This window comes from Anarhichas minor, unplaced genomic scaffold (assembly GCF_050575085.1).
Source record: "Anarhichas minor isolate MPS153535 unplaced genomic scaffold, ASM5057508v1 ptg000002l, whole genome shotgun sequence".
Taxonomy (NCBI): domain Eukaryota; kingdom Metazoa; phylum Chordata; class Actinopteri; order Perciformes; family Anarhichadidae; genus Anarhichas; species Anarhichas minor.
In genome coordinates this window covers 4,024,512-4,052,499 of record NW_027466448.1, presented here as the reverse complement: position 1 = coordinate 4,052,499, position 27,988 = coordinate 4,024,512, and the positions used below count along the sequence as shown (strand labels likewise).

Sequence of the window (27,988 nt, the reverse complement as noted above, 5' to 3'; positions counted from 1 at the left end):
CAAAATTGTGTGAAATTTAGCGGTTTATTAGGCAGTTGTGTATACAAATGATTTCAACACTGTCCATTCAGATTTACACTTGCCAATCTGGTAGGGTCCCTTTACACAACAAACAAAAATAGAACACTATTTATTTGAAGCAGTCCGAACACAGACTGGCAGAACTTATCGTCAGGACACGACTCCATAAACTGTCAAAAAGGTCACGGTTTCACACATTCATCTTTCCTACAAATCCCTTGAGAAGTTTTAATAATCAAAACCTCAACTGCCCTATAAAACTAAAAATGTTTAGTTTTACAATATCATCCCAAGACCATAGTGTGTTTCTTCACCATGATCAGTTTATTTCATAAAGTCTAGTTTAAAACTGAGACATAAAAAGGTGAAATATTAACTAATTATTTCAGTCCAAACCAGCAAGAGAAACAAGTTGATCACAAGTATTGTCACTCTTGGCAATTTTTGTTCCATCATCATTTTCAGATTTTAGATTTTTAAAGCCGTAGAGCTAAACTCAAGAAACAGCCTTGAGCAACTGCTAACACCTCTTAACACAAATAAAGTCAAACTTTTTTTTAAGTGACTGATATTACGATGCAAAGTTCACTAAAACCCGGCTCAATTGACTTAAGACAAAAATGATGTTTGATGAGAAACCAGTTCAAGTTCGCTTTGTTTTCCCTCTATTAATTAAAACGTTAGCAGTCTTGCATTTAAGAATTTTCTTTGTTTTGCAAAATTTTTTGGGTAATGCAAAAGTAATCTGTGAATTGTTAACAGTAGTTGTGAATTAACAACACTGACAAAATAATGCGTGGACTTCAAACACTTGAAATTCCCAAAAAAGTGCCAATAATTTTGATCGGCACTGGATTCCTCCTTTTACATAACAGTATTGATAATGATAAGGCAGCCAAACAACAGACACCGCTTAAACCTTTAAGACTGGACAGGAAATGGAGGGAGATGCATCACACTTGTGATTAAAGACGTATATATCCAAGACTTTGTGAGCTTGCAAGTATATTTTGTCCGATATTTTTCTTTATCAAATATAAATCCCCAACACCGTTTAAGATCTTAATGTTTGCGTGATGTTTTTTTCCTTCTACAAGAACTGCAATCTATCCAGCATGACAGGTTTGTTTCAGGGTTAAGTATGTAAAAGGGAATGTGTGGGCAAAATAAAAAAACCCAAATGATAATATTCTGGATGGATTCACCTGCCGACAGACATCGTCCATGCACTGCATGTAACTGCTACTACTCAATTTGAGCCCCGAGGCCTTTGCACTTTTGATGAGTTGGCATTTACAAATTGGATGTAGACAAAAGGCATTTCATTCAGTGATCGTACTCTAATCCTAATTATTAATCTAAAAATTAAAAAAGAAATAGAGGAAATACAACAAAAAGTCAAAACCACCGTGTCATTTTAATATGAGACACTGAAAATGATATATTTCTAGATTTTGACTGTCATGGCAAAATACCTCTTAAATGGTAAAAGCAGGCTATATTTATCTGGAGAGACAATCAAGTATCAGAATAATTGTGATTGAAGGAAACAAAGCTGTGATATTGATTTAAAAACCAGTCGGTAAAAAAGGAAAATATATACCATCCAGCAATAGATCTTGATGCAACAAACAAAAAGCAACCCAAAATTCCATTTCCAATAGAACCAACACTCCATCCACTGATAAATATATTCATGTCTTTATATATAAAAATGTAGGGGACAGACAAATTCAAACTTTTTTTTACAACAAGGACACAAATCATGAAAATTTTGTCGCTGACAACTCAAATTCACAAAAAAAGAAAGAAAGAAAAGCAAACATAAATGTGATGAAGCCTTCTTTTGTCCCCGACACAAGACAGAAATAAAGGGCTCATTGCACTTCTTCAGAGTCCAATGACTGTGATGGACATGATGACCCTTGTTATAGCCGGTGCAGAGCCCCGATACATCTGCACCGCTTCTCTGTTCCCCACAGAGAAAGAAAACAAAAACAAGAGCAGCGAGAAATAAAAAACCTGTGCAAAAGTGCTACCTGCACCCTATACGACTGCCACCCGGACACCCAACCCCTCAACATGTGGCTTCCTTCTCTGCAGGCAAAAACTTGATCTTGTTCTCTGTACTGGGAAAGCAGTGCTCACTGGCTACAGTACAGAAAATTCAGTGTAATCACTTGCGCATATATGTATAGGTGGGATGTGGACATTTACCATTAAATTGATCAGGGAGTTGTACAACCCCCTTTCTAAATGTTGTTCTGTCCTTGCTATTAGGTAGCCCATCTTTCATCTTTCCAAATAACCCTTTACAGTCCCTGTCAGCTCAGTACACATCCTGTCCACTTAGGGAACACTAACCTGCGTCAGTGCCATGGAACAATCAGCTCATCCTCAGCTGGGATGAATTGAGCCATGAATCAGTTTGCATGCTTATTGCTATAAAGACACTCGGAGAGGAAAAAAGGCTAGCGATTGTTTTGCAAGCTATCGTGCAAGTAATTTAATAAGATTCGCACACATCTCAAAGAACTCGATGGTGTGGCTTCCCGGTCGAGGGACGGTCGCGATGTCCGCCCCTCCCGTTGATTCGATGGACGAGGTCAACGATGACGCTAAGGAGCCTTCTGCGGCCTTGGTGGGGAGCACAGTGCTAGACGTGGCTGGAGCATCTGCCCCGTCGACATCGTTCTTAATAGTGGTGCGGTAGTTGCCCACGGACCCGGATCGGAGAGGGGTAGCAGTTCCAGATTTCGTCTCCAACATATCGTCTAAAGAAAACAAGACAAAAGGTTTTCTACATAATACAAAAACCCTTTAATTTCATTATATTTCCATATCAAGGTCTATAAAAAGGGTATATGCAGTTCTTGAAAAGTTGTAGAAGACATTGAATTCCCTCAAAAAAAGCCCCTGAAAGTTATTTAAAAAATGCAGCCTTCCATTCCTTAAAACCATCTGTGACAACTGCAGCTAATGCTGTGGCTGACTCGGCTGTGGCAGCAGTCAAAATGTAGTCTCGTGCCCTTTGCACAGCATGCCTTTGCTGCGTTAATTCCGCTCACAACACTCTTATCTCCTATTTGCCTTTGAGGTACCGCCGCGCACCTACACAGACAAAAAGCCAAAGCCCTCAACCCTGAGTCAATCATTTACGAAGTCTTCACTGAGGCAGTAAACTACAGGACAGAACCCAGGGAAACACGACCAATATACAGGAAGCTGAATTCAGAGCGTAGCAGATCATCATCAACAACTGTAAATAAGTGATATGAGACTTGTTTAAAACACACAACTTTAGAGAGCAACACAACTATCAGTTTCTTTGTTTCTCCGTTTTTTCACTCACATCTTAGTCAATGTAATTGATACAGAACAGTTGAATTAAAGCTTACCGTCTATGCTACGGAAGTCGAGGAGGTAGGTTCTACTGTCCACCTGGTAGAGTTGAAGGCTCATCTTGGTTTGCATCCCAGTAATAGGATTCTTCCTTCTCACACGCAGATAATAAGGATTCACAACCTGGAAGAGTTATGAAGGGTGAAGAAACAGTGTCTGTATAATGTAACCTGTTTAAATGTACTCCATCTTAGGCCTATTTCCTCCTCTTTGCCCCTCTCATGGAGTTTCTTCCTTACCTTCCACTCATAATCCAGCTGTTTCATGGCACGGCACACTTCTGACATGATATCATTGGGTCTACTCTGACTCCGGATACCCAGGTGCCACTTGGCCCTTCGAACACCCTGGTGCTTGGACTTCTGGGGGTTCAATTCGTCCAGCGTGTGGCGAGGCCTGGGTGGAGTCTCCGCCAACAGGAAGGGTACGCGCTCAGGGTGGGGCTTGATGATGCCAGACACAGCTCCGCCGGACGAGCTCAGGTGCTGGTCATCTAGAAAAGAGTCGGGAGGGCTGGACGCCAGGTAAAAGTCCTTGGCTTCATTCATGATGCGACGATTGTCAATGATGAGATGGTAGGCGACGGCCAATGGATCCTGGTGGTTGCGACTGTATATGCAGGTCAGGACCTCCTCCTCTGTGCACTCAAACTTCTCACATACCTCTTTGAGGGCCTCGTCGTCAATCATGTTGTTGCTGTAGGAGGGGTCCTCAGGGAACAAGTACTTTGGTAGGCCCTCTTTGAACCACTCATCCTCTCTGCAGGAGGAGACATTATTTCGTCAAAAAAAACCACAGACCATGAACGCAACAGCAATAGTTTGACTTTGTAATTAATCTCGTCGGGCTCACCGGATCTCTTTGATGGTGGCTCTTTTCATGGGGTCCACCTGCAGCATGTGTTTAAGGAGGCTTATTACCGAAGGGTTCAGATACTGCGGGGTGAAAAAGATTCCGTCGCAGATCTTCTTAAAGAGTGTTGGCACGTGGTCATCATCAAAGGGAAGCGTCCCACACAACAAGGCATAGAGAATGACCCCACTGCTCCAGATGTCTACCTCTGGACCAGCATATAGCCTGAGGATGAGGTAAAAAAAAAAGGAAACAATCCCGTAATCATGAACGCCACACCTTACTGGGTTTTGTTTATTCAGTCAGTGTCAACATCTAATGGCGGCAAACATTACCTTCCTGAGATGACCTCAGGAGCAGCATAGTTTGGAGAACCACAGCTCGTTCGCAGGAACTCTCCGTCTGACATCATGTTTGATAATCCTGCACAACATGTTACACGGGTAAAATACGGTCAGTATAAGCCCCGATAGCTATTCGGCAAATACATTTGGTGCATCCCTACATGTAATACAACACTAAAAACACAGGGACATTGCTCGATAGTCCTATTAATAGTCAAAAACGCCACAAGGACTCTACATTCAATTTAGAGTTACTGAACCAAGTTCTGTATTATTGTGTCCATAATTTGAACAAATACTGTCACCTGTGAAAACCTTATGTTTAGGACTTGACACGCTTACCGAAGTCTGCAATCTTGGCATTCATGTGTGCATCAAGCAGCACATTTTCAGGCTTGAGGTCTCGGTGCACCACCATGTGTCTGTGGCAGTAGTCTACCGCTGAAATAATCTGCTGGAACAGCCGACGACTCTCCTTTTCATCCAACTGTCAAAGCAGAAATCATCCATGAGGTGTGATCTTCTCTGTGACTCTCGCTCTGTGAATTAGCACATCTCAGCTGACTAAGCAGCACTTGGTGTGGTGTTATGTTATCTTTTCAAGCCAGTTTCTGGTTCACAGGTTGCTGTATCTGCACCAAAGGCTGGCTATAAACACAGAGAAGTACACAATGTGCTGGTCCCCTCACTGGAAACAGAATATGCAAAATCTGCTACATATGACAAGATGAAAAGAGTGAAGGAAAATGTATTTCCCAGTATCATAGTGTATTACCTTTCCATTTTTGCAGATATAGTCGAATAGCTCGCCTCCTGAGACATACTCCATCACCATAAAGATATCTGTAGGGGTGCTAATAACCTGATACCTGCAGACATCAACACAAAGTGGAAATCATACGGATCATCAACAATTACGAGATATAACACCGCTCAAATACACAGTTATGAGTTATTATTTCATCATTTGTAGGAATAAGAAATAGGAAAGCACGCTATTTAATCTCGTGGATTTTGTATCCAACTGTGGAATGTTGTAGAAACATAACATGTTACGCTCCACTTCCAGCAAGAATGTGACTAAATCATAACATCTTGGAGTTTTATGCCTTGCTATTAGAAAAACAACCCATTTAGTAAAGGCACGCTGTGCCACACTTTATGAACCTGAGATGCTGCACTGAAACGCACCTCATGCTTGGAGCAAATTAAATAAACTACAGGTGTGAAAGCACACTTTGTCAGTGAGTCTAGCTATCAAACAATAGATCCTTGTTCCAAGCAAGAACAGCATATTTGTATATATTTGCATACATGTTAAATAAAAATATCACAATTCCATTCATCTATGACACAGCACATCTGTGGTTTGATCTATTCTGCAAGGACAGTCTCACACTCAAAAGCATTGCAGATAGCAACCGCTCAGCTCATTTGTCACGATTGCTACAAACCTCCTGTAAACCAAATGAAGGTGTGTTGTATTGCTTCACTTGTCCTCAATAGACGAGCAATGTTGTGCATTCTGCCCCCGTGTTTGTGCGCTCAGTCAAAGATCTCTTTCCTCAACACACACACAAAAAAAGTTTACATTCTTGTGCATGCATGACATGAAGCTGGTATTTCATGCAATTAGCCACACCTCATGACTTTAATGACCCTGTAACTGTGGCCTTGAGCACAAGTTGCTTCCTGTGAACGGTTAGATACAAGGTAGGAAGTATCTTTATTTTTTGATCAGTGACAGTTTCAGCAGCACCACCACAGCATTCTTGTGTTGCCAAAAGGAGTGTTTACTTCAGGCTTGTATTGGTTTACAGCACTGCTTGACGCAAATGTGCATTTAAGCACTAACAAAGTACTGAGCGTTCAGACATGTGAAGTTAAACAATGACTCATTCAAAATGATGCCGTCATGTATCGGTCTGCACCAACACTTGTGCCATTAGCTATTTGAAACAGGACAGGAAATATCTTTTGGATAGGATGTGACAATTCTACCCTGTTGTATTATAATCAAAATGCAGACCCCCCCCCCCCCCCCCCGAGTTCTGTAAATGAATAATTGATAAACTTTTAGTGAATACGAAACTGAAGGAGAGGCGATCACACAGCAAGGCATGATGAAAGATGGTGATAAAGCACTTTTACGTATTAGAATGAAAGGTCAACAGAGAGGAAATCAGGCAATAAAGCAGAGTGAGCCAGGGACTGAGAGGGGAGGAGACTGGGTCAGACAGATACCCCCACATGGAAGTATTCTGAAACACACATTAAAGCCTGGAAATAGCTCAGTGGGTGGCATTATTGTGGCGGCAGGGGGATTATGGAGCAGCGAGCAGGGTGTAATCTAGGACTTACAGTTTAATTATGTGAGGATGCCTGAAAAGCTTGAGGTTCTGGATCTCCCTGCGGATCTTTCCCACCACGTCCAAACTGCGGATCTTCTGCCTGTTCAAGATCTTCACGGCCACTTGGTGCTTGGTCAGCTCATGTTGGCCAACTGCAGGGTAAAACAAGATGAGCGGACATGAGCAATACCAATTGCAACACAGGACATACACTGATGTTCGAAAGGTTGGAGTAACCAATTCAGACACCAAATGTATTATTTATGATTGAAATAAATTTGGCCATTTGTGCCCCAAATACCCATCGAGTTTGAATTTGTTTTCCACTCCAGAAACGCATTAGTGACCGGAGATCACTGCTGAATCACAACGGTGCTTGCAATTGGGCTCTAAATATTCTGTGCATCCATTTTTCTTTGAGCTTTCTGAAGTCTACCCAACGAGGAGACTGACTAGGTTTAAACTTTGATTTGTCAGTCCATTATATATTTAACTGACATTCTGTGATGCAATTCAGATAGTGCCAACCCTAGACTAACCTATGTCTCAAGAATAGCTTTGCTTTAGCAACACACCTTAATTAATATTATTAGTAGTAATATTATTAGTTAATATTCCAGCTTGTTAAAGGCATTATTGTGCACTTAAAACTGAAACAGAAACTTGTTCCTATTTAAATCTGCACAGATTTTGATGCTAAGCTTCCAATTAATTTTGTTATTTATCTTATTATTATTTATTTTATTCTCACTGTTGCTCGGAGGGATCTATGTATCTTTCTGCCATTTTAATCGTCAGTCTGTTTGAACCATTGTACAGCGTTTTGTTCTCCATGAACAACAAAGGACCTTTTCGGCAAACCCTTCATCCAAAACAACATTTAGCCTATTTGTAAAGAGAACTTTCTACAACCTAAAAGCATGAAAGACAATTAAAAAACACATAGTATTACCTGACTGTAACGTATCAAGTTTTTGAGGCAGGCATTCCCAAACTTCTGAACAGCATTAAGTGATGGTAAAAGCTAAAAGTGCATCTCCAAAACACTGACATATCTAGCCCGATATGTCTGTAACCACAACAGTCTGAAGACCAAGAACTATTAACACATTTTAAGACGTGGTTTAGCCAATAGTTTGACAAGCTCAAAATAAATGTAATCTCAACCCAAACATGTAATCCTTTAGTTAAAGTGAAAATAATTTTCATATGAAAACTGCGATATGCAACAGTGGGAAGAGAACAAATATTTGAACAAGTTACCATTGAATGAAAACGTGGAGGGGGGAGTTAGTAAACAGCTGCTATTGATTCACCAGTTGTGGTGGTGAACTATGAACCAAGCCTCCAGTAATCAGCACAGAGCAAAAGAGTGTGGTCGACCACAAAAAGTGCAGAGATGACTCACTGGGAACGGTCTGCAAATAAAGCATGTTGCTGTTCTGACTGGGTTTTTTTTTGGAGAGTGTCTGATGGGCTCACTTTATTTGGGCTCAATCATGAATCACTGCACTGCATGGTAAAACGGACAGTCTATAGAAGAGGTCGATAATAACGGCAGAGCTGAGAGGAGAATATGAAGAAATACACAGGGGGCGTTGTCGAAAATCATTAGACCAATAGGTGTTGATACAAGCAAAGCTATTTATTGACATACTAATCGTGCAGCCCTCTAGATTGACAACACGGACTAGATTGGGTCCCTCCCCACACACATCTAATAGCGGTCTCTTCCACAGAATGGCAAACGCAACTCATAAGGAGGGCAGAGTTGAAGACCTCCGAGCTGCAGAACATTCCTGCATCGTGTTGTTTTAAAAAGAGAGTAGAGGAAACGACACGAATCGGGGATAGCTAAATGCTCTTCGTTAATATCTACCCATCTAGCGCCATGGCTAGCAACACCACCGCCAGTCAAGACGGGTCTACTTCCCGGAGTCTGTCTTGACAAGCGACTTGTGGCTTTCGGGCTAACTTAGCTAGCTCCAAAACGCAACCGGCCACTACCTGAAATAGATGTGGCTCAACAGAAGCTAATGTCGTATAACTTCCATTGTGTGGCAGTCGTTGGCATCTGCGGCTACATTCCGAAAAAACGGCATGTCTGTCAGAGAACAAGTTGAGCTAACCTAACTAGCAGGACATGAGGACAACAAGTGGGCTACCTTTCCTGGCGTTGCGACAAGTTAGCTTTCATAGCATGCTAACTTAGCATGCTAAGCTACAAGCTCCCATTGCCACCATCTTTCAGTTGGCAGGATGCAACAGACGTAAAACACAGTCGGACATACCTTTAACCTTTCCAAACGTCCCCACACCGAGTGTATCTCCGAGAATGTAATGTCCAATTTTCACTCTTCCTTCATTTTTCAGTTTTTCCGTCGCCATCTTCCCGCAGTGGCCTTGCTGCGGGGTTAGCTAGCTGCGAGCAGAGATGGACCGAACTCCGCTGTGTGCGTCTCTACTCAAACGCCTCTGCTCCGCGCGGAGGGTGGGCGGAGCCCCGGCTCTTGCGCGAGTCGTTAGAAGCGTAGGCGACGTAGAATGTTGCCTTCAAGGTCCCCCAGGATCTCCTAAACCTGGGTGTTATTCACTTTACATGGATTGAAGTTGTTTGTTTGTGCTGGAAAACATATTGGTGGTTATTTTGAAATCAAGAGGCAGAGAGGAAATGTACTCTAGACATACATGCGTTGATAAATAAGAAAGAAAAGTAAGACACGGTGACGAAATAGATGGAACAGAATCTCAGTAGCAATTATGAACGGATGCATCAAAATGTAACATTAATTATTTTCAGAGAAAGCTAAACTGCACTTTTGGAACTTTGAATCAACTCAGCCCTGTAGAGCCATATATGGGCAATAGTTTTTACGTGTGTCTGACTGATATGCATGACCCTTTGTCTAAGACAGGATATACAAAATTAGATTATAACTATGCCATGGTAGTTATAGACCTAGACAGGGAGTGACACATCTCAACCAACATTTAATTTAATAATAATTTACATGGAATTTGGTGAAAATGTGGTCACACCCAAGCTTTACCGAGTTGCAAAAATCTTGTTTGCAAAACTTCCTGAAATATATGAATCCTTGGTTATACCCTGAATGTAATAGAGACCGCTATTAGATGTGCTCATATTTATCAATTGGAGATACATTTGGTCATATTAAACTATTCAACTCTATTATAGTAAACTATTCAAGGGCTGGAAAGGCAAACATTTGGTTGGATTAAGAGAAGTGACGACACTCACCTTCCTCCAGAGACTGAGAATACCACCACTTTATTATTCATGGGAGTTATTCTGGTCATTAAAGTTATTAGATGGAAATAAAACACTGAAACAAAATGACTATTTAGTGCTGTTTTTGTTCAGTGCTGGTCTGGGTTGATCTTCTTGTGAGTTGTGAAGTCAAAGGCAGCTGGGCATTGCTGTGTAGTCTCATTGATGGCTCTTGAGTTTGGACGGAGCCATTTATACTGTATTTCATGACGGCTGAGAATGAGATGCCTTGAGAATAACAATGAGCTTGTTGGGATGTGAAGAGCTGCTTAGTGACAGTGATGCATGGCCAAACACCCTCAAAGCATCCCAAATCACACCCCAAAGCACAGTGAAGCCCAGCAGACAGTAATGCACTTACAAATGATGTGCCAAATAAGTGCAAATATCTTTATTTTTTTCACAAACAAATACAGGTTTCACTCTGTCAGTCAGTGATTATCAAAGAAAGCACGGCCTGGTAAAGAGTTACTATGACTCCCCAGAGAGGTCTGGTAGGAATTTACAGTTAGTACCAAAAGTCCTTGTCAGTGACACTTGGTCTACGTTTGTGTGTGTGCTGGGCTCTCTGTATAGGTTTTGAGATAAAAGAATACAGATTTGATTAAAGCTCTATTCATACTGTCCTTATTTTAGGACTTTTAGGACTCCCATCAACATCAATACAGTACAGTGCAGTGCATACAGTCAGGTGTGGTTAGTTCTCTTCCTGTTCTTATTCATCAGGCTGGGAATTTGAGAAGTGAGGGCCAGTAAATGTCTGTCCATAAATGTGTTTCACAGCTCTGATCAGAAACCTACAGACGCGATATCACCCAAAGTCTTCTCAGTGGCGACATCTTGTGGTAACTTGTCAATCCTACAGGCGCAATTTGTCAATCGAGGTTCTGGTCAGCTCTTGTTGTGAATGAGAGGATGAGCAGCTCAAGATGAGAAGAGGTGCTCTTTGACATTTATCTAAAGTGACTGTATGGGCTCTGCTACGTATCATTGTAAAGTATTAATTTGACAAAGTAGGTCCGAGTTAAAGGGGGTGTTACCGTTCATGTGTCTATCAAGACATTGTAGCAACTTATCCAGAAAAAAGACACCTCCACTTTAACAACTCTTCATAATAAACACAAGTAAGTCCTGTGATGTCACCAAAATATGGACAATTTGAGTGATGATTACAGGTCATGCTTTAGATAAATTAATTAATATTAGTTAATCTCTTGTAGAATGAGAGGTGAGCTAATACACACATATATCTATAAATATATACTAATTTTAAGACTATTAGGATGTCTGGCAGACGCAGTTTTTTAAATATGTTTTAAGCAATTCTTATTTGCAAGTCTTGTGTAAAAACTGAGAATGTATAGTCTAATTTTCTTTTGAAAAGTACAAACAAAAGTTTTTGCGTGTGACTCAGTTAAACCTCCAGTTCAATGAGCAGTCTATCACCAAACATCTCACTCATGTCATGACTTAGATTGACCAGTAGATGGCAGCCTCTGTGCGCGAGAGGAGATCCTGAGGAGGAGGGTGTCAGTGATGCATTCATTATTTCAATGTCAGCCGTGGACCATTAATTACCATCAATAATTGTGTATATGCTAAATCTGCTGAACACATGCCTGAAGCAGACTGACTGAGGACATAGAGATGAAACTAGAGAGGGAAGGGAGTGAAATGGTAAAAGGAACAACTCTGAGAAGCCTGGATGCAGCAGAAGACGTCAATCATTTTAATTATAGAGGTGCTTCTAACAATCCTGCTGAATCCGCCTGTTAACATGCTTTTTAAAGTATGCATAAACTATTCCCCACCCACGCACCTGCTCTCCCAATGACATGGAAGATAGATGGCCTTTACATACAGACGATTAAACATAACCAAACAAGTGACTGTGTGCACTAGAGTAGCAGCTATTGACCTTTAATTAAAAACATGTTATTGCTCGGGATGCAGCTGCACGTACATGGAGCAACATGAAAAGTGAACGAGGAAAGAATATGGAATGAAAGCATTATTACAACACGCAAACTGTTGTCAGCCAAAGATTCACACACGATTTCTCTCTTCCTGGGAGTAAACTGGGAGATAATCATGAAAACTAAGGAGATTTACCCAAAAACATAACTGACAATGCCCAGGTTTTACCTTTACATTTATCAGCACCGATAGCCAAACACGTGTTGCAATGTGCTCTTTAACATCACATGGACTCTTTAAGATTGATGGAAGGCCACCCACCTTTCATGAGCAGAGAAGAGGCTACAGTAAAGTAACAAACACGGTTTACTAGTGAAATTAAAAAAAAAAAAAAAAAAACACTATTCTTGCATCTAGACTTGTTTTTCACACAAAGTAAAAATGAGTTGAAGAGGTTGAAAGAGATCTCCATTACAGCAAATGAACAATTCAAAACAGGCCAGTGTAAGAATAATTTTAATTCCTTTGGTGTCTGCAAACAATGTGCATCTCAACAACATTAAAAGATGTAATACACCTATCAGACTGAAAACAAATTAATAGTTTAAAAACACGTTAGGTGGATCAAAAATACTACAAGTACCAAATTCACAGTAAGTAGCGTGAGTTACAGCAACACTGAGGCACAAATAACAGAATTCACAGGACAATGAATGCAGAGCAACAGAGAGGGAGAGAGGGTTAGCTGATGAAGGAAAGCTGGGAGGAAACTAATGACACACGTGTGAAGTATAAGGTAACCTAAGCAGTCAAATCACCTCGCAAACTGGTTAAACGCTTGCTGTGACATAAACAAATGATAATGTTAATAAAAGGGAAAAAAAATGACATTAAAAAAAAAATTCAACACTTGAGAATTTCACTCACTCAGAATGTTGTGGAAACACCATATCAATACAATTCAACAAACATCATCAAAACTGTCTCAACAAAGAACATTTCATGTTTTCTTTTTTCCTGGAATTAGTAAACCAAGAGGACTGCTGGAAGTGAACACGCATGTGCACTCTCTCCTTTTTCAAGCGGTGTGTTGAAGCTCTACAGCATCTGCAGGTTGAGGCACTTGGAAAGAATATGATTGTACTGTGTGGAGCATATTATGTACATTTGTTACGCTTGTGTGCCTGTTAAAATCACACTCCCTCCAAAATGAACATGTGCTTAAACCTTACAGATCTAAAAAATAAAATAAAAACGGAGTCAGGTTTGCGGTTCATGCCACATACTGAAACTGAACGTCCCATGGTCAACATGATCTCTTATTCACTCACACTAGCCGAGAGAGGAATATTAAAAACGCATAGCAGTACAGTCATCTACAAAAATATTATTAGATCACCAAAGTGGCCAGGATTACCTAGTTACTGATTCCAGATCAGTGTTTCAGCTCCGAGGGCGGATGACTTTGACCCAAAAAGGAAGCTGGGCCTGTAATCTCTGGCACCTGATCTAAAGCGACACGCTGACCAAGATCAGTCCCGACAGGAATTCATCCAAGACCACGGAAGACAGTGCAAAAATGTGTCGGGAAAGCTGCTTCTTTTCCTTGTGCTTCTCCAAAAGCATCCTACTCTCACGTCGCTAAAATGCTTCCCAAAAAAAAAAAAAGAAACAAGGAAGGAAAAGCAACCTCTGGAGTCTGGAGTCTTCCCTTCAAATATATCCATGAAACACTTACAACAAAAAGGTCATTTTATCAACCAGATCACGAGTACAACTACTAATGCTACATTTCAATTAAAGGGGAACAAAAAGATGAATGATAATATTCCCAGTCAAACATCATTTAGTGGGTTGTGGGCTCAGACTTCCAAATGACAAACAGCTCGCACACACCATCATATATATCACAAAAAAACATCCTCAAATCACCAAATCACTGGCCCCACACTAATACAACACTCCACATGTTAAGAGAACGATTCGATTCCACGCAACCAACGATGGTCCCTCTGCTCCAGCAGCAGTCCGGAGGCTGACAGCTACGCTTAAGGCAGGCTGGAAATGTCCCGCTTTGGAGGGGGTCCGCCTGGTTTGCAGGCAGCGCCATTGGCTTTGTCCTCAAAGACCAAGACTCTGTGGGGGGGGGGGGGGGAGGAAAGAGAGAGAGAGAGAGAGAGAGACACACAGGTCATAAGATAGCTAAAACGAAATAAACAATACACTTGATTTGGATTGACCAAGATACATACGGAATACAACATTTTACAGTTGGAAAATCAACTTGTGGGTGCCCTGTGTTGGACAAGCTACGTGATTGACTTTTTCTACATTACTTCAAACCTACTTTGGCATTTCTGTACTGAAATTCTTTGTCATTGATACATCTGTAACATCAGGTTGTAAAAGAGTGTAAAGGAGGTGAACAAGAAAAGTAGAAACAATACGAGCAGGAATGTGTAAGTGAGGAGGGATCATCAGCTCCTGGAGGATCCAGAGAGCCACAGTCACAGACGGGGCACGAGCTGGCTGAGCCGCAAGTGAAAGGAGAGGAATGAAGGGAAACCACAAAGGGGAGTGAGGGGCATAGTGGGTTAGACTGTACGCTGCAGAGTGAGCGATCAGACAGCAGCTATTCCGAGCACAGAATGCCTGTCTTTAATTTCCTTTTTTGGAAAACTCTACAAAGCTCCACTAAGCTCATAAGGAGCAATGATCCCAACGACGAAACCGGCACTCACAGATCACACCTGATCGGTCACCTCCTACTCATCCAACCATGAATGCAACAGCAAGTCAAATGCCCTGTTTATTGTCAATAGATTATTCCTTATGGGACTTAAACATTTGGGACTGTCGCCAGTACAATTGTTACAGTGATGCATGTATGATTCAGGCATATTGCCATGTTAGGTTTATCTGCTATTAATAGATAGTTACACGCTGACTTAATGTTGTTATTGTGTACATACACACCAGATACCTGTTTAATATCTACAAAAACGGAAATATGTATATGCACTCTAATGCGCACACAGTGATATGACGTCAGTACAGGACCCCTGTGATTATCTTCATTTCATGGAAAGAAAAAGTGGAATCTTGGAGTCAAGATCTCTCACAACTGTTGCTACTTGTTAACCAATCGCTAGTACAAAATGTAACATCTGTAAGGCTCATCTGGAATTTAAAATCTTGGGTTAAACAAACTACAGTGGCTGAGCGTCCTTGTGCATCGCTCCAACAGTGACTTTATCCGAAGAGCTTTCCCAAACTGGGCCCAACTCTTGGAGCGTGACCTCAATCATTTTCCTCTGATTGTAACTACATCAATTGTTGTTGTGCCAAGTGCTTTGAATAACAGTATTCTAGAGCTCATTGTACCCTCAACTACCGCCCCCCCCCCCCCCCCCCCCCCCCCCCCCCCCCCCGTTCGAGACAAAAACAGCAGAACACAAGAGAGGCGTTGTAGACCTTCGCAGCCATCAGAGAGAGTGGGGAGGAGCAGTAGAAACAGCAAGATACTCCATGTCGGTAACCTACACCCTGTGACCAATGTCGCCCTTCTGCAGATCAATGTACACACACACACACACACTACAGAACTTTAGTAGCCAATAGAAGCTCACTCTAAACTCTCCTTTCCTGTTTGTATAAATGTGTTGAATCTGCAACATTATACACAATACATTTAGTAAAACAAACTTCATCAAGTTAAGATGTCAACATTTGTTTAAACTTAAAATGTGATCGCTGACCAGTGCACCATTCCCCTGGTGAAAGTGATTACAAACCACTACCAAGTGGACAAATGAGGCCAAATGAGGCACTTATAAATAGCCGATGTGGGATTATGCAATACACTTTTTGAATGGTTGAGGGCAAAGGAGGAAAAGTTATGCATTTCCCCTGCTTGGTGTTTTGGAGATTATGAGGATTTGTCTACTAAAAGGGTCCAGCCAGTTTAGTCCAGCAGAGCTGACATGCAGCAGCCAACACACTCCTTCTCCTGCAGTCTGACCCACTGAGAGGCTGCTTTAGCAGGCTCACACGGCAAACACTGGCACGGTCCAGAATAAACAGGGGATGTGTCACCTTATCCACCAGGGAAAGAAATAACAACTATTGTAAAAGAATTTCATTGGCAGAATCTCATGTGGTTGGGTGTCTTTGCCGGTCCCGCGTGACTGTCAGCGGTTAATCAGCCTATAATCAGTTACCTAAGCGCATGAGCCGGGCTCAGGATAAGGATGGGTTGACTATGGATAGGCTTACATAAATGGGTTCTGTTGCCGTGGAGATAACGACTAATGTAGCATGTGGGTAGTGACATCATCGCGAGTCATGTCTAAACCCCCTTCTGAAGGATGAGACATTAGGCTGACGCAGCACATGATTCACACACACACACACACGCGCACACACGAACACACACACAACTCACTCTGCATATACAGTATGTAAAATCATCATCTTTTCACACACACACAGAGGTTTACTTACAGTTTGAGCACAGCTGAGCGCTTGCCCAGCATCATCTTGACAAAGTCCCTGTAGTCGATAGTGTTGCTGCTGCTGCCGCCCGTCACCTCAACGATCATCTTTTTCAACTCCAGGTGGGTCTTGGGCACCCCCAGCTTCTCCATCATGCGCTTCAGGCCCATCATATCTGAGAGAAGGTGCAGTTGACAATCAGATCCACGCTTTATTGAGAAAATATTAATAATTTGTATGTATTCAAGTCTGCATTTCAAAGGGTCCCTCCAACAACACTCCAACACACATTGAATTTACTCATCGCAAGGACCACGACAGCTGTATAATGTCTTATGCGTCTCTGGAAGGAGCTTTCCAAAGCCTGAAAAGACGCTGAGGACCTACGATTTTCAACAGAAAGCCTGCGTTACATTATGAATGTGTGTTTGGAGCTTCACGGATTCTAGGGACTAAAAAGTCAAGATATCTCTGGCACTGTAGCGTCATCACTAGTAAAATACTGGAGCAAAATGTCAATGTAATCCATTCTGTAGTTGTTGAGATATTTCAGATTGGGCCGTAGTGGCGGACCAAGCAACTGACATTGCCATCTGTTTTTTTTGTTAGCCACTAAAAACAACACGCAAGTTGACATGAAGGACAATTAGCAGCTTCTGTCAGGACCTGCAGACAGACTATCTCTGCGGTCGGACTCCCACGCTACAGTTCGCCTCACATCTGCTCCAAGAGCTTTCACACCGGTGTACAGTGTGGTCTCACTTTACGTACAGGACTCAAACATGACACACGAGCCTGTTCAAGCCCTGTGCTCACACCGGTCAGACAACACACACACAGTATTAATTACTGCTGCCGCATGTCGACCCTGCACATGGGCCAGCTGACAGTTGGCGTTTTAGTGCTACCATGACTCACCGATCTCTCCTTGGTCATTCAGGTCAAACTCGGAATATTTATCTGCAAAACAAACACACACACACACACAAGAGATCATTACTAACAGCTCACACACACACACACCACTTCACCAAGAACAACATCTCAACAAACAGCAATCCCCAGCTGGCATCTTGCAGACAGTGAAACTGTGTGTTAACAACCGCTGTCCAGTGAGCCGTCTTACACTCTGCTGACAGCTGAGCTGGCAAAAAAAAAGAAGACACAAACAGCTGATGATGACGACAGGTGTGTCGTGTGTGTGTTTTGAATGTCTCAGAGGAAAGCAGGCGGAGGGCAGCTGAGTGGGGTTGATGTCTGAGACAGATTAAAGTGAGAGGGTCAGAGGGTTAAAAGAGAACTTACAAGTTAAAACACAGCAATCAGGACGGAAAACAGAGACGCTCGGGCTGAAAACTGTCCCTCACAGTCGCTCACTCAAGCCTGAAATCTGATCTCTCTAGCCTGAAAACATGCAGACAAATCACTGATGCTTTCCAGACAGAGCCCATACTTATAACTACTGAGTAGTAACTACTTAGTTTTCAGTTTTAGCTGAACAAAAAACTGCATTTGGAGCCGTCTTGTACTTTGTGTACAGCAAACTCATCACTTTTTTTCCTGGGACTTAAATTCTTAAAACAACAAAAAAGCAGTCATTTATTACAGGACAAAATTAAATAGCTTTGACAAGCTAGTTGAAAGGTTTTCACTTCAATCCGTAGATTTGCTGTTATGTTTAAATATCAAACTGCAACTCAAATTATAATCCGATTCTCCTTTAAGGGGTCGATGACCCCCGGTGCTTTCATTTGTCTTGTGCTTTATTCATTTTCTCATCTTTAGATAATATTTGTTTATTATAACCGTTTCTTCAGTACATCTTACAAACTCTCTCTGCTCTGCCGTGTGTTTCCCCCACAGTTGTATTAGTAGGTCACTTTAAAGGAATAACTTGGTTTGTGAACGTTTACACTCTTAGTCGGTCTGTGCACTATGACAACAAAGACGGGAAGTGATTTCTGACTAAATCTGATCGGGGGCTTCTCGGCCAATGATCACTAAAATAGTCCTCATGTATAAACGCTCATTATCAACATGCTGATGTGGCTTCACGCTCTGAAAAACTAATACATGTCATTTTCTCGCTTCTCCCTAAATTTTACCACTCTTTTCTCCAGAAGAACACTTTGGTCAGATTACACTTGCTATTTCTGTCCCACACTGGAAGCTCTGTGTGCGTGTGTGTGCGTGTGTGTGTGTGTGTGTGTGTGTGTATTGGGAGGGAGAGAGAGGAGATTGTGTTAACTGTGTGAACCCATGGGGAACGGGACAGGACAATGCTAACCCTGTTTGTAAACTCTGAGAAGGGGGCCTCCACACGTCACGCACACACCAGTTCTTGAGTGGGCCACTTGTCGTAGAGCAGCCTGCTGATCATCTGCAGCCACAGAAAATGGCTCCGCTGAACAAAACTGTCTTCAGTGTCTCCTCCTGACCCACATTCCTTTCGCAGCGGATGTGACAGAGTTACAGGGCCATCGATTTATGAACCAGACATTTTACGCCATAATTATGAAGTATTTTCTGCTTCTCTTTGACCGTCATAAAGAAGCCTGTGATTTGAGTTTGATTTAAGTTGTTTGATGCCGAGTTTGACTACCAATCACTTTGGCAGCTTTCATCTGAGGAGGCGTCTCCATTAGGAAAACAAGCTTGCTGATAAAATAATTGAGATGGATGACGACTAGATGCTGCCGATATTTCCTGAATGCGAATTGAATAAGCGTACTATTATATTTTATAAAAAGTAATACTTGGCGCTCCTTATGTCAATTAATATCCACTATAAACTATTCTCTTTTGGGTGTTTTATTGACAAAAACGCTGACAAGCATCTGCCATATAATAACTATTAAAACAAAGAAAATAAGTTTGAATAATAAACCCTAAAAAAATGATTTCAAATAAGTCAAATGTTTAAGTAGGGAATATTAAGAATGACTTAGTATTAGTATGATGTATTTTGGTGGTGAATGCAGTAGCATTGATGTGATTTGGTTGGTTTAGATACTGACCTCTGGGTCACTGGGACAGTATGGAAACAGAAGGGGAAAGATAGAAAGAGAAAACAGAGATCCTCTTAGGACCTGGGTGTCGGGTCCCCTCTCTGTTTATACGTTACTGCTCCATTTCCTCCAGCAAGCAGAGACTGTAAGTAGGACACCGGAGCAGGTTTCTCATGCCCCCTATTCGAACGAACAGCCTTATGTTATTCCGTCTGAAAAATCGTGGATAAAGAAAACTCACACAGGCAGAAAACAAATGACTCTAAATACACCCAGAGCACACGTGTGTAATATCAAAGCAATGGAGAGGAGTTCTTTGGCAAATCGTGCCATTTTGTTCCCGCAATCAGCTCCTGGTAGCAGTGATTGTATTCTATTCCTAGGAGCTATGAGTTTACCCAGCGTTCTTCTGAATATTGAAACAACAAGCGGAGGAACGCCGCCCCTCCAGCACATTCCTGCAAGCCCTCCGAGGACTTGGCCTTGCAAAACCTCTTTGGAATCTCAGCAGTCTGTCTTTCCCACAGAGAAACACAAAATGCTGCATGTGTGTGCGTGTGTGCGTGAGCAGACCGCTAAAAAACAAACAAACATACAGGCAAAGACAGAAGACAGAGAAGAGGAACACACCCTCACAGATACTGAAACTACTTTGGGAAAGGGGAAAGGGAATGATTTGCTTACTTTTGAGCCCTTCCAGCTTTTCGGGCAGGTCCTCTTCATCCCTGTATTTCTGGTCTTCCATGTATTCCTGATAAGGAGGAAGAGGGGTGAACAAACTGAAGGTGATCGGGGGAAAAAAACAAACAAGTTTTACGAGTTTGACTGAAACCCCTAAAATCAGATCTGAGCCCATTTTTTTGAAACCTTGCGTCAAAAAAGATCCAGCAGTGTTTCACAACGCACAAATAAAGAGGAAAGAAGCCCAAATTAGAGCACGAAGTACATCAATCTGACTGCGTTCTTCCCGCTGCAGTCACATTCCTTATCACTGTGTTCATTAAGTGGAACACCCCACAAGGGTGTACAAGGAAAGGGCCGGAAGGGATCTTTTCAAATTAAATTATAATGGCAGCAATCTGCCATGTGGGAGTCAAGCTTCAGTCTACGCGGAGAGAAGAGAGGTTGTTCTCTGCGTTGACTTCTGTGAAGCTTGAAAGGAGAGGGTGAAGAGGAGAAACGCCACAGCTGGATGCTTATCAGGGACGCCTGACTCAGCCCTGCTGGATCCACCCCCCACGCTGCAACTCCCACCCTCGCAGGAATGTCCCCTAACAGTCAGAGTGTATCCTAAATGTGTGCAAGTGTATTTGAACGAGCGGCAGTATTACTAGTATTACCACAAAGAACGCATCACAATACAGAGGTCAAATACTGAGTATGTCCTCCAGCTAACAAGTCGAAATGATCAGTAAATAGTTTTTATTTTGTGTATAAAATGTCAGAAGATCATGAGAAACAGTTCAAGCTGGTGTCTTCTAATGGCTTGTTTTGTCTCAAAGATATTCTTTATAATATTAGGCCTATACAAAATAAACATCACATTGCAGAAGCTGGAGTGAGTTTTGGTTGCAGATGTCAATCGACTTTATGATCAGATAACATTTTCATAGATGAATAACACAGGATTTAATTACAGTACAACTGGTATGTCCTAGATGTATCCGTTTAGGAATTAAGGGGTTGTTTCTCTAATGAACAAATGAGGGATTTGACAAATAAAATGCATAAATCTCATGAAGGAATAAGAGTGCGTTTGCTTCTGTGCACATAAATGTGACAGGCGCTCCCGGCTGCCCTCTTGCCGCGACCTGGTTTCCATGCGAGAGCACGACGAGAGCCAAAGTAAAAGGAGGGAAACGGAGATTATGTACCGACACGTCGTTAATCTGAGGACCTGACGTTACTTCACAGTTATCTGACGGAGCGAGGCCCCGGTGTGAGACAAAGAGCTCGAAACACCAGACAGAGGAGCCACAAAACACGCTTCAAATGCGCTGGTTTTACGCACAAATCGACACGACCCGGGCCAGGAGGAGAATCCTCGTGTGACAGCATGCAGCCGGTTCAACAAGTGCCACCAGACTGCGAGGGCAAAATCAATACAATGCATCGCTATGGGGGCTTCCATTAAATGCGTGTTGCGTTCAGGGAATTCGTGCATTATTCACAAATCTCTGCCTTGAATCACGCTTCACAAACAAGGCCAATGCCAAGTCAAGTGTATGCGTGCTCCATGAATTCCCGTGAGGTGCCGTTAGATGCACGCCGATAAACGGTAAATAAGGAGAGCATGCGTACCTTGTTTATTTCTTCCAATTTCGACCTTTGCTGCTCCTTTAGCAGGCCAAAGGCTTTCCCTCCTGAGGAAAAAAAAAAAGAACAGAAACCAGGTTATTATAATAGAGAGCTAGTTAATACCGACGCAGGTTTAGCTTGGCCTGCTGATGCTCTATTGTAAAGAAGCGTTTAGCTCGCTGCAGACATGCAGAAGATGCCCGAGACAAAGCAGTCCGCTGTCGGTGTTATTCAGTACCTTGTACATTTGAAGGCATCCCGGAATGTTATCTGCGCGGTGTAGATCCAGAGAAAGACAAATAACCGAGCCAGAAGGCTACCGCAACTGTCCGCCGGGGCGATACTCCTGCTCTCTTTAAGGGACTGGGCTGAGCGGGTCACTAGGTACCGGTGTCAAGTCGGACACAATTAGAGGAGGAGCATCCGGTCAATATTTTCTAAATAAAGTATTCACCCCTCTATACAAATCCAGTTTTAAATTGATTTTAATAACAATATACAGTTTCAAGAACAATGTAATGTTATATGTAACAGTCTGAGAAATGTCTGGATGCAACTGTCTACAGGAATATAGAAATAATCATACAGTGTAATATACATATACATATAAATATTGCAATATTATATATGAATTTTCAATCCCACATTAGTTTTCATGCACACTATGGATGAGATACGGTTGCCACAATAATATATATAAATATATATATATATTGATATGTATACATATACAATATCTTTTAGCAATACCCTTTAATCACACATCAAATAGGATGAGAAGCAGTTGCCTCAATGGACTAATTTGTGTTTTTTTTAACGATAGTTTTCAAGCTCTTATTTTGAAAGCTTCTACATTCCGGTATCAGTATGCATTATGTAGTCTCTGTCCTCGTCAGTGAACGATGCTCTCGGAGTAAACTGGGACGCCTTTTACTCGCGCATACCATCATGTGGCGGATGAGAAAAACTGCACGTAATGCTGGTGTTATTCAGACAATGGCCCAAAACCCAACGTCCACACGCACGGACTCACGGATTTTTAAGGCGCGCTCCCGCAAAATCCGTGAGCGTTTAGGGCTGTCCCACTGTCAAACCATCGGGTGTTTGCGGGCTCTCTCGCAGATATGTTAAACCCTTTATGAACCCTTTCCGTAAATCCGCATTTCTGCAGACTTTGCCCAAGGGAATTACCCACAATTCATAGCAATGTGACGTTAAACACAGGGTTACCAGTGGAAGCATGGTGACGTAAAAAAAGGTAAACAAAGAGGACGCACATGTGTTCGGCCTGGGGTATTACATTTTACTCCAAAAACATTAAGGATTAAAGATGGAATATAAAAACGCAGAGATTATATTACATAGATGTATTAATCTACATTTTAGTTTTAGTTTTGACAAAAACGAGTAAATAGATTATTTGTTTCATAAGTTTTGTGAGGAAAGAGCCTGGTAGACGTTCAAATCAGGGAGTAAAAATTTAAAATAAATACCCACAATTGTACATAATATTTTTGACATTGTCATTGTAACGTGATATGTTGCAGCAAAGTGCTGTCTCATTCGTAATGCTTCCACAAATCTCGGCGGGCAGGCACAATTCGGCAGAACTGGATACAGTAAACAGACTGAATTATTAACCGCGAACAGCAGCATACGTTTCAACGAATTAAATCATTTTCAGTGAGCAGAAATATATTTAAAAGCAATAAAAGTAAGACAGGCGTATAGCTCATATCCATCCTCCAACAAAGCGGTTCAATCCGCAATTAAAAAGCCTGTTTTTCCAGTAAATGTCCTGTAAACACTGTGATATGAAGCCCTATCATGCCACACAAATGATCATCACATTGCATGCAGATAATTCACATTCTCTTTGTCCAAATAGTTTCTTTGTCTCCATATAATTGGGTAATGAAAACATTATTCCCCAGATGAGGCGTTGTGCCTCTTAATGTGATGTCATTTCAGCCTCATAAAGACACACTTGCTCATACAGCAAAGCAGTTTTGGGGATTCATATTGTTTACTGGAGGACATTTCCAAATCATTTTGGGATGATTTCATGACTACAGCGCCATTCAAATCCACCTGCCCATTCACAAACAAAGCATAACAGACCTCTTTAAAGTGCATTCAAGCCTTTGATAAAGAGTAGACACCCAAAACTCTAACATCAATAGTATTAATTAGTATTTAAATGGCCCCACCATGTATTTTCATCATGATAGCCAATTAAACAATGTGTCCCACAATACCATATCTAATAACGTATTCATCCCGGCAAAAATAAAATGTTATCAGTAGCATGACACAAATGAAGATGCATTATTTATCTTGAAGTCGCTGATTTCAAAGAGCTAAATCACTTAAGTTATAAAGCTTCTTCTATGTGATATAATGAAATAAATTGGAAACATTAGAATACTCTGAAATTATGAATATATGGTAATTTTTTGTCATTCTATCTAAATCATTTGTTATTTTAAAGTGTGTTTAAAATGATCGTTTTAACTCTGCAGATTAAATGTTAGAATGAGGATTAAGTTGTGCTTCCTGATTTTGTTTGTCTCCAGCTGTCTGAGAAGGCTGGACTGGACCACAGAGCACAAACAATCAGATCTAAATAAAAATACTGCTCAGCTGTTGATGGGGTTTCACTGGTGGTGTAAAGTTGTTTATGAGCCGAGGGTGGATGTGTCGATCATTAACCTGTAACAAAAGGATTCTGTCAGGCATGTTTTGTCTGTTAAAAGAAAACATATGGAACACAAGTAATCAAGTCCAGTAAACATTACATTTGTTTTATTTCTTCGTCAAACTGAAGCTTACAAGCAGGAACAAAAACAAATCTGGGTACAGTCAGGGATGCTCTCTTTAACGAATGTACACTGTGGTGCATTACTGTGTTGTACTCTACTGAAATTAATGGAAAGCAATGATTTGTAGACAAAAAATGTATCTAAAAATAGACTTTAAAAGTGGTCAGTATGTCTTTCTCAGATATTTCTGGACCGCACACAGTTCAGTGCAGTCAGATCTATTCTACATCCCAACTATGGTGGACACCATAGACGGGATGGCAGTTTAAATTGTTGTTTACTCACTATTTCACAATTCAAACTTTTTAACTTTTTAACTTTTTAACTTTTTCATCATTTTTCCACCATTTCTTTTTAACTAAATGTATCATTTCAATAAGATAAATTATATATTATCAATACTATTATTATATAATAATATAGTCAAGTTGTGCTGGAGTAATTTAGGGGTAGTTTGTCACCCCCTTGTGGTCATTTATTGTAAAAGCCTCTATTCTTGTTGCATCCGGATGAGGGCACTTCTGCACTCTTTCTTTGGTGAAATTTGGGTAACACATGACTATATGTGTAAATACTGCAGAGCTATGGGCTATTACCATTATGTATACATTTGTAAAACACGTTGGAATGTTTTACAGTATATGAAAGATGTTTTCCACACTGAGTTACTCTGTTTCAGTTTGTTTTATTAATATAATTCAATTAAAATCTACTAATACCTCGGGTCTCTATCGGACTGACTGATCCTGGAGCATTAGACAAGCAAAGAGAAAATGAATTAATACACCCGATTGTAGTTTAATACTGTCCAGTAAATTATTTTTACTAGATTTAAATTAACAAATGTAATGACAGTTTTAGCTCAAGGCAACGTTAGCTGTTGAAGTAAATGTCAACATAATCAGAAAAGAAAAACAAGTTGAGAAAGAAGGTCAGTTGTGTGAATGTAATGTACCTTCCTGTGAATACCGAACATATGTAGACAGATGCTCACAAGAGGAGGAGTGATTAGTATGAACACAGTTTCAGGGCATACATGTTCATTTAAAAGGCGCAGTCTCACTTCATTCATATTAATACAATCAGGGGTGTGTGGGTGATTGTGAAGACATGTTTATTCACATGTTACACTGAATCTCTTGTCACTGTAGCTGCACAACAAAACACAGAATTTACATAAAATAAAACGTGTTTTGTTGGGAGTAGACTTGAAAGCCGGTTTATTCAGTTTACAACAATGCATTTTACTTTATCCCAGGAGACATTTTTTACACTCATTTTGATTTACATGAAAGGGTCTACTGGTCTTCCTTTAACAGCTCAAGAGATTAGCCTGCATCATATAAATTATGAGACTCGGCTACTGGAGCTGTTTTTTACATTCATTAATTCAGCGCTACATCACAGGGCAGCTGGTTTTAAATAAATCATGACCTTGGCAAGACCACGGTCCGGTGCTGAACTGAACCGACTGCAAAACACTTTCAAATTATAATAAGTTGCCCTCCCAGGGATTTTTGAGCTATCTCGTGCTTTTGTTGACGTTCAGAAGTGTGTGGACAACACGTTTTATATTTGAATATTTAGTCTGTTGCCAACAGTTTGACTAGTAGAATAAAAGAAGAAAGATTGATTTAAATGAGAATCGATCAGGCCCAAAGTTCAGTAGGTTGGACAAACACAACACTTTTTGAAAAGCCGGCCAGTTAGACTTCCATTAAGTTTTCTCCCAGTTTCATACTAATTCTAATCAGGTTTTGTGTCTCACTGGAAAAGTTAGAAAACAGACAATGTGCAGCCTGAATAAGGTCGATTTGTGAGTGTGCTGCTTGACACTTTACTTACAATTCACAAATTAGCTTTAAAAACTGCAGTGTCTAGCTGTTTAACTATGTATATATCTGACCAAATCTTAAGAAATCTCAAGATTTACATCTTAAACTGGAACAAATGTAATTTGGATGTGTGAGTGCCACAGAGAAAGTAAGAAATAAAGTATAGAGGTACATAGGTGGGCTAATTCATGTATGTGTGGGGGTGTTAGGACTTAATGATTCACAACTGGTGAGTTTCACATGCTCCTTGTTGTTGTTTTTTAAGAGTCCCCTGAGATCCCCGGGTCAACAATGAACATGTGGTGGTTCAGTTTCAGCAAGAGCCTGTTTTGAAAACCGTCTACTTGGGTTTCGACGGGCATTTGTGTGAGGAGGTGGAACAATTTTGTCTGCAGTTTGATGTCATGCAGGTTAAGGACAATCAGACTTTTGATGGGGGGAAGATTAAACTAGGGCAGGCTGCAAAACCCGTACAGAGGGAGATGTTAATTCAGAATCACTGAATGAAAAAGGAGATCGTTAGTGAATTAGGTCAAGGGTCAAAGGGTAATTACATCCTTGGAGGGTGTCAAGCTTCTTCTCAAAGTGGGAGACACAGTCCTCAGTGAACAGAGAACAGGGTACTGAGGTCAGAAAAGGTTTCATCAGAATCTAGAAAGTGAGAGGAAGGAGAAAATGAGAAGTGAACGGAAAGGGAAGGGTATATGTGTTTCCCATACGATGAGGTGAGACAAGAGGGGAACGACAGGACGTCATATATCATTCAGGAGATCAAGACAAGCCGATGAGCTGGAAACCAAACGAGGCGCCAAGATAGATAAGACGATGGTTTAGCTGCAGAAAATACAGAACCAGAGCGTAGATAAACAAAACACCCCAACCGAGCGTATTCAAGTCTCTGACCCCACGGGCACATGGAAACAATGTGAAAATAAAATACTGAGAATCTAAACACACCACATGAGGGCAGCATTGACTCACACCGCCGTCGCCTTTCTGACAGTGGGGCCACGTTTATACTGCATGCAGTACATCATCTCAAAAGCAGAGCGTTAAGAGGATCAGTCACAACAATTATAAAACGTGTTCGAGAGCAACAACAAGTTGGTCGAAAAGAAATCACAACAAGAACACAGAACACGGAGAACGGAAAACAATATTGACACCACTGGCAATCGTGCAAACTTCCTCCTCCGCAGGAATGCATATGTGGGGCTGAGGTAGATTCATGCAACCTTATATATGCTGGATGCCAAAGAGGTAAACCTTCCGATAAAGGTAAGTTATATTGGCATATTCTACCATGCTGTTCATCATAAGGAGTATAAAGGCCAGATACTGCTGCAGTAGTC

General features: G+C 41.2%; 2 protein-coding genes across 2 annotated transcripts; both read right to left on the bottom strand.

Annotated features, from left to right (window-relative positions):
- Positions 1 to 5: 5 nt before the first annotated feature.
- prkaa1 (protein kinase, AMP-activated, alpha 1 catalytic subunit) lies at positions 6 to 9,442 on the bottom strand. The gene is made up of 9 exons (XM_076085819.1): positions 9,262 to 9,442; positions 6,981 to 7,122; positions 5,395 to 5,488; positions 4,962 to 5,106; positions 4,611 to 4,698; positions 4,276 to 4,500; positions 3,663 to 4,182; positions 3,420 to 3,546; positions 6 to 2,795 (listed from the first exon to the last, which is right to left on the bottom strand). Exons 1-9 carry the CDS (start codon positions 9,356 to 9,358, stop codon positions 2,512 to 2,514), a joined length of 1,722 nt encoding a protein of 573 aa, XP_075941934.1. The 5' UTR covers positions 9,359 to 9,442; the 3' UTR covers positions 6 to 2,511.
- A 1,270-nt stretch (positions 9,443 to 10,712) lies between these two features.
- On the bottom strand, positions 10,713 to 22,236 carry aif1l (allograft inflammatory factor 1-like). The gene is made up of 6 exons (XM_076098429.1): positions 22,218 to 22,236; positions 21,983 to 22,044; positions 20,366 to 20,432; positions 17,592 to 17,633; positions 16,683 to 16,848; positions 10,713 to 14,315 (listed from the first exon to the last, which is right to left on the bottom strand). Exons 1-6 carry the CDS (start codon positions 22,234 to 22,236, stop codon positions 14,228 to 14,230), a joined length of 444 nt encoding a protein of 147 aa, XP_075954544.1. The 3' UTR covers positions 10,713 to 14,227.
- Between the last annotated feature and the right edge of the window lie 5,752 nt (positions 22,237 to 27,988).